The sequence below is a fragment of the Tachyglossus aculeatus genome, chromosome X2 (assembly GCF_015852505.1).
Source record: "Tachyglossus aculeatus isolate mTacAcu1 chromosome X2, mTacAcu1.pri, whole genome shotgun sequence".
Lineage (NCBI taxonomy): Eukaryota > Metazoa > Chordata > Mammalia > Monotremata > Tachyglossidae > Tachyglossus > Tachyglossus aculeatus.
In genome coordinates, this window is record NC_052100.1 from 20280552 (window position 1) to 20288213 (window position 7662).

General features: G+C 43.5%; 1 protein-coding gene across 1 annotated transcript in view; it reads left to right on the forward strand.

The window, feature by feature from the left end:
• TXNRD3 (thioredoxin reductase 3) overlaps window positions 1-5155 on the forward strand; it is a 44430-nt gene extending 39275 nt beyond the window's left edge. The window contains exon 16 of the mRNA XM_038770734.1: window positions 4337-5155. Coding sequence (XP_038626662.1) covers window positions 4337-4399 — 63 coding nt within the window. The 3' untranslated portion in view covers window positions 4400-5155. The remainder of the gene's footprint in view (window positions 1-4336) is intronic.
• Window positions 5156-7662: the final 2507 nt, after the last annotated feature.

The window sequence follows — 7662 nt, forward strand, 5'->3', positions numbered from 1 at the left end:
ACTGTTTTTCCCTTTTTTTAAACTTTAATTTTCACCATAGAGATAGGTGCTTCCCGCCCACCCACCTTTCATTCCCCTTCACCACCTTTCAGACTTGCCTATCCACACTGGCAAAAGGCACAGAAATAAACCCAGGAGGCTGGGTGATGGAAGCCTGGTAGGGCCTCCCCATGTCAATCCTCTCCCCTTTCCTGTGGGTCTGGCTAGGGCAGATAGATGAGTCGGGGCAGCTGAATTTGTGGGGGAAAGGAAAAAAAAAAGAAAATTGCTTTCAAGTATAAAAGGGGATGTTGGGGAGGGCAGGACTTAGTTTTTATCCATATGAACTGTGTTGTGTCAGGGTTGATTCTGGAGTATATTCTAACTCGTAAATTGAAAGTCTAAGGGAAAACATACCCTATGATGTAACCAGGTTGCTGAGGAACACTATATGTTTGTATAATCAATCAGTGGTATCTGAGCACTTCCAGGGTGCAGAGCACTGTACTAAGCATTTGGGACTCTAGACTGCACTGTCAATTTTCTAGATTGAGGCTCATTATGGGCAGGGAACTTGTCTGCTAATTCTGTTGTATTCTCCTAAGCACTTAGAACAGTGCTCTGCACATAGTAAGGGCTCAGTAGATACCATTGATTGATTGGGAGGGTATAGTACAACAGAGTTGGTAGACATGTTCCCTGCCCACCAGGAACGTACAGTCTAGAGGGGGAGACAGACATTAAAATAAATTATAGATATGTACATAAGTGCCATGGGGCTGAGGGGTGGTGGTGAAAGCAAGTGCTTTAATGGATACAGATCCAAGCATATGGGTGACGCAGAAGGGAGAGGGAGTAGAGGAAATGAGGGCTTAAATGGGGAAGGCCTCTTGGAGGAGATAATGATTTTCATAAAGGCTTTAAAAAGGTGGGGAGAGTAGTGGTTTGTTGTATATGAAGCGAGGAAAGTTCTGGGCCAGAGGGAGGATGTGGAAGGGGTCAGCGGCAGGGTAGATGAGATCAAGGTGCAGTTAGTAGGTTGGCATTAGAGGAGTGAAGGATGTGGGCTGGGTTGTAGGAAATCAGTGAGGTAAGATAGGAGGGGGCAAAGTAGTGCTTTAAAGCCGGCGGAGAGGAGTTTCTGTTTGATGTGAAGGTGGATGGGCAACCACTGGAAGTTTCTGAGAAGTGGAGAGACATGAACTAAATGTTTTTTATTTTAGAAAAATGATCCGGGCAGCAGAGTGAAGTATGGACTGGAGTGGTGAGACAGGAGGCAGGGAGGCCAGCAAGGAAGCTGATGCAGTAGTCAGGATGGAATATAAGTGCTTGAATCAGCGTGGTACCAGTTGGGATGGGGAGGAAAAGGACAGGACCGTTAACTATGCGGGTTGACTCTGTTTTGGGCAGGGAGGGTGTCTGCTAACTCTATGGTATTGTACTCTCCCAAGTGCTTAGTACAGTGTTCTGCAAATAGTTAAACATTCAGTAAATACTGTTGATTGATGTGAGAAATGAATTGAGGATAATGCCAAGGTTACATGCCTGTGAGACAAGGCAGATAGTGGTGGGAAAGACAGGGCAGGGTTTGGGTGGGAAGGTAAGGAGTTCTGTTTTGGATATGTTAGGTTTCAGTGGGATATGTGTGTGTATTTGCTGTGAGGTAACCAGAGTGACCAAAACCAGGTGGGGAAGGTTTTATGGAGCTGTGGAAACAGTTTAAAAGCTCACCTTCTGCATTGGGAACATAATGGGAAGTCCCTTCTGTGTTGAAAGGATGGGGATGGGAGGAAACCCAATTGATAATAGTAATAACGGTACTTACTAAACTCCTACTGGGGAAAAAAATACACAGGTGGAAATTAGACATGGTCCCCGGCCCTAAAGGCTCACATTATAAGTAGTTGGTCCAGAGAAGTTGCTAAAGAATAATACGTTGGGAAATACTGAGGACTTGGCTGGAGCTAGAATGAAGACACTTATATAAGAAAATCTTTAAAGAAACAGCAGTGTTGGGGCCTAAATATAGTTTTGTTTTTATGAACTGCTTGAGCAGATTATTTTGGTAAAACCAAATAAAAACTTCATAGAGAAAGAGAGTTTAAAATAAAATTCCAAAGGAGGAGAAGAACTTGGTGTGGTGAATTGGCAGGAAAATGGGTGGAAAGTTCTGACGTGACCCAGACACGAGGCTGTAGCAGAAGCCACTTCCATTTCCCCTCTGGAAGCCCCAAATCCCGGGAATCTGATAAGAATGAGCGGTCTCAGTTCAGGGCTGGCTTGGCTGATGAAACTCGCCATCCGTCTTACATCACTTTCTCGGGTGACCTGCAGGTGTCAATGTAGCCTTTCTTTGCCTGGCCAGAACAAAATAAAGGAAAAGGCCAGCCTCTTGCTGTTCACACTGATCCTCTAGCCGAAAATTTTCAACCAGGTTTCAAATCAATCAGTCATATTTTATTGAGTGCTGACTGTGTGCAAATATTCGCTTACTACACCCAGAAGAGAGGAAATGGGTTCCTTTGGAGCGTTCACCTTCAAGATGAACTAACTGAAGCCTTTCTAAACCGAGTTAGATCTGTGGAATCGATGTAAGGATGGTGCATATCCTTATAATGTGTGAAGACCATTGTACTAAGTGCTTGGGAGGGTACAGACTTGGTTGCAGCATTCCCCTTCTTACAGGCAGAGAAGCAGCATGGCATAGTGGATAGAGCACGAGCCTGGGAGTCAGAAGGTCGTGGGTTCTAATCCCGGCCCCCACCACTTGTCTACTGTGTGACCTTGGGCAAGTCACTTTGCTTCTCTGGGCTTCAGTTATCTCATCTGTAAAAAGGGGATGGAGACTGTGAGCCCCACATGGGAATTTGCTTGTCTCCACCCCAGTGCTTAGTACAGTGCCTGGCACATAGTAAGTGCTTAACAAATACCACAATTATTACTATTACTAAAGAGCTTACAGTCTGAAGGGGTGTACAGGTAAATTTATCCTTAAACTTGGCAACAGTGTCTGGCATATGCTTCTTGCAGTACATTGCTTAGGCAATTGAAATACCAGGATAAACCACAACTATACACCCCTCTGAGGAACCAGTGAGCTGTATTGAGCCCCAAAGCTTGTCCTTCTCATGTTAGAATTTTCCATGTAAAAAAGCAGCAGCAGGCATTTCCCTAAAAAAGCCAAAGTCTTTCTCTGAGAAATGGCTCAGGTGCCATTGCAGGGTAAAACATGTTTTTGTTTTTGGGTTTTTGTTTTCGTAAACCCTCAGGTGTCACTGGCAGATTTTGAGAGCCAACGGCAAGCTGTGGAGGTTGGGGGCATAGAACTTACTTATTTCCTTGAAGCAAGATGAGTGAGGGTGATGTCTGAGTGTGCCCTGAAACTTTATGGTGGGCAGGGGGAGAGCAGTAAAGGGCCCAAGAACCACCTGCACAAGTTCAGATACAGTGATAGTGGCAAATGAGTTTACTGGATTCGAAGGATAGAGGCACAGTAACCAGAGTCTGGGTGATGGGGATGCAGTCTCCCCTCAGGAATGATGGGAGAGCCTCGGCCCCAAGCCTTCAGGACTGAGAACCAGAGCAGCCAAATTGGTTCTGGTTGCTTGAGCATCATCACCATCTCATTCCCTTGACCTTGACCCTGTCAGCCATGTTCCCTCCAGGGCCCAGAGTAGGTGGGCTGGGGTGCAGCGCATTGTGAAGGGCATATGCAGGCTCTCTCCATGCCAGCCACCTACAGGCAAAACTGATTCCCGGAGTTCCCAGAGCCGTGCTCTTTCCACTGGGCTAATGGTGGGGGCTATTCCAGGAGTGAGGGTTGGGAAGTTGTAGTGGCCATGGCCAGTGGACGAGGCAACCAGCGAGAGTAGATGGTGGGGAGTGAAGAAGCTATGAGGACTGTCAAAGGCTGGCCTAAGATAATTTGTATCATCATCATCAGTATTTATTGAGCATATTTTCGTGCAGAAAATACTAGATTCCTGTGGGCCATTCAGAGTGGTCAGAAGGGTAAGTCATACCCTCAAGGAATATGTGCAACCCTCATCTGGTTCTATTTCCCCAACCCCTTTTATCGCTTTTGAAGCTCTGAAGCTTCCTGGGTTTGGCTCACACTCTGTTGCTCTCACCCTGGGGATTAGCATGTGCTGGGAATTTTGATAATTATATTGATGCAGTTAGGATTTGATTGATTCTGATTCAAAACAAGCCATACAGTTTATTGTACTAAGATTCTAACGTGTTTTCCAATTATGTAGGTATAAATTTAACTTGACATTTTTTCAAGAAAAAGAAACAAATGAAGCAATTATTGGATCATAACATGACAAACGTATTTCTTGGTTTTTTTTAACAGGTATTCACAACCCTGGAGATCACAAAATCATCAGGATTGGATATCACTCAAAAGGGTTGCTGAGGTTAAACCCTGCTGCCTTTCTCGTTTTTCTTGTTATGTATACTTCTTGCTGAAGATTTAAAAAATGTCCCAATACTCAGGTAAAATAGAAGCAGCAGTAGCACCTAGTATGTAACAGCTCAAAAGAATGCATGCTATTACTTCAGCCTTTATAGTTAAGAACATTGACAAGGAAAACAGTACGGCAGCAGGGAATTGGATGAGAAATCTTGACTTGTTTGGAGAAGCATTAATAATGCATTCTTGAAATTTTAGCTCTGAACCTCATTCTGAGGCGAGCTAAGATTGATGTCCTCCTTGGAAGTCAAAGACCCTCTTTGTCCCATTAGACAGCTCAGCTTTCTCAAGAGGGAACTCTTGATTCGCACAATTAAACAAAGTTAACTTTCCTAGTTAGTAGTGTGTTTTGTTACTTGTTAAAAAAAACTTCAGATTGAAATGAAATTGAATGTAAAACTGCACTATTCTAACATATCTAGTAGAACTCATTGAGCCACTTCCTTTATTGACTAGGAACAGCGGAAGTGCTTCCTATAAAATTATTGAAATGTGAGCATGTTTTACTGTTTCAAAAACAAACGCGTTACGCAGCTTGGAGGATTTTTTTGCATGGCTGTTCTGGAAAAAATTGTTATGTGAAATGAGAATGGTCTTCATTGTTCATTTTTTCCTTTGTACTGCCGAGCGAAGTAGCCTGCAGTCTTTTTGGCACACATAGTGTAGATCGTATTGAATAAACCATTTTTTCCTCCTGAAGTGAATATTATTCATTCATTCAATCATATTTGAGTGTTCACTGTGTGCAGAGCACTATATTATAACACTAAAAAAATCACTCGCTCATGTTTTACCCTCTTATTCATGCATTTTGTCATATAGCTGGCTTGAAGTTAGTTATTCCTTAGTATTTTCTCTAATCTGGGTTTAAATTTGGCTCTATAGTTTTGTCGAAAGATTATTCTCAGTACTACATGATGTGAAATCTATAGTTTTCAACTAATCCAAACTATATTATGGACTCCAAATTCAAAAAATGAAGTTATGTGGTGTGAAATTTCATTGGGTTGTCCCAAGTAACATTTATGTGCTTTTCTGAAAGAATCTTAAAAACTTTTACATAGATGATGAACAACCTCACTCTAAAGGAAGTCAGTCATTTAGTGATCGGTCAATAGTATCTAAGTACCTACTGCATGCAAAGCAATATATTAAGCTCTGGGAAGAATACAGTTGTTACAATATAAGATCCTTACCTTCAAATAGCTTATAGTGTAGCAGGGGAGACAGACACAACATAAGTTACAAATACAAGCATATGTAAATCTATTATGTATGAAGGAGCACGGAGAAGTTGTGGGTGCAGAAGTGCTGAGATGATAGTTGACAGGACATGACTTGGGGAAAGCCCACTTCCTGGAGGAAGTGGGGCTTTTAGATGGATTTTTGAAGATGGGGAGAAGAGTAGTTGGTGGATCTTTAGAGTTGGGGGTCAGTGGCAGGGGGGCATATTGTGAGGGAGAGGAGGTTATTCGGTGAAGGCTTCCTGGAGGAGATGTAATTTCAGAAGGGCTGAAGATAGCAAGGGCAATGGTCTGCCGGATATGAAAGGGGAAGGAGTCCCCGAGAGGAGGAAGGGCGGGAGCCCCAGGGGGTTGGAGGCAGGAGAGTTGAGAAGGAGGTAAGTTTTGGAGGATGGAAACTGTGGGCTATATGTAATGTAGTCGAAATTTTGGGAGCAGATGAGCTCTCTAAGGTAGTGAGGAGAAAGTGAGAGGAATAGTGGACCCAAGACAGCCTTGACAGACAGCTAGTTTGGAGGGGGAGGGGAAAGATGGCAAAAGAGACTGAGAGAGAGGGAAAGAAAACCAGGAGAGAACTAGCTTGTTGTGGGCAGGGAATGGGTTTGCCAACTCTTACTATATTGTACTCTTCCAAGCGCTTCATGTTATGCTGTGCGCGTAAGTGCTCAATAAATATGATTGATTAATTGAACTGTCTTGGTAAAACTGAAGTTAGAAAAACTTTTCCAGGAGGAGGGAGTGGTCCATGGTGTCAGAAGTGGCTAAGAGGGGGCAAGGGAGAATTAAGATAGAGACTATCAGATTTGGCAAGGAGGAAATCATTGGATACCTTGAGGAGGGTGGTCTCCATGGAGTGAAATTGGCAGAAACAAGATTGTAGTGGATCACCAAGGGAGTTGGTAGAGAAGAAGTGTAGTCTGCAAGTGTAGAGAGCCCGTTTTGGACAGGTCAAGAATGGGAGAAAGGCAGCTAGTGGTAGCTGGAGGGTGCGATGGGCTCAAGAGAAGGTTAATAATAATTATGGTATTTAAGCACTGACTAGGTGCCAATCACTGTTCTAAGTGCTGGGCTAGGTAGACTCAGTTCTTCTACATGTGTTTTCACTCCATGATTTGGATAGAGCTCTAATATGGGCTTAGGAAACATTCTTCCAACTTGTATTCCATACTTCCATTCTTGCACCTGTATCTGGATGAGAGTGGGATGCCAGGTTGGAAGAACTAGCTGTGCACATGAAGGAGGTCATGGCCCCCATATTGTAACGTGGTTTCCTCCTTAGGGGTTTGTCAGGAACATAATCCCCTGTGTTATTGGACAACTGAGTGAACTGTCGTGTTTCACAAGCCTGTTGCATGTCAGGTCAGGGACAGAGGTTGTGAATATCAGTCTAGGGAAAGATTGAAGGACACTTTACTTTTTCTGATCTGGCTCCTACTTAGGTTTACTAGGGATATGTTTTCTACAACAAATTTCTGTTAGCATCCTGTGACTGCCTTGCTTCCTAACCCCCTCTCTCCCATACTTTTTCCACTCTATCCAATCTACCTTTTCACTGTCTCCTATCTACCTACCTATCCATGCCCCATTTCTCCTGTGGGGAAGAAAACTTCACAGACTCTGCAGTGTGTTCATAAGGGTATGTCAGAGATAAGTTTATTTCTACTAGCACCAGTAGGGAGTGGTGGTTGACGGACAGAGTTTCCTCTGCTGGTCAAGGCCAGCTCAACTTCAAGCAGTACAGTTTCTTTATATGCAGTTTGTTCAGCATCCTGGCTTCACACGTGATCGAAGAGCACAAATCATTGTATCTACCTTAATACAAACAGCAGTAACTTCTACTTGGGGAAATTATTAGATCCTATGTAGTTCTCTCCATTATAAGGATCTGGTGGGCAAACTGTATTGATAAGCAGGTCAGAAATCCTGACCTGGCTTCTTCTTGTCTCAAGACCTTAACAAATC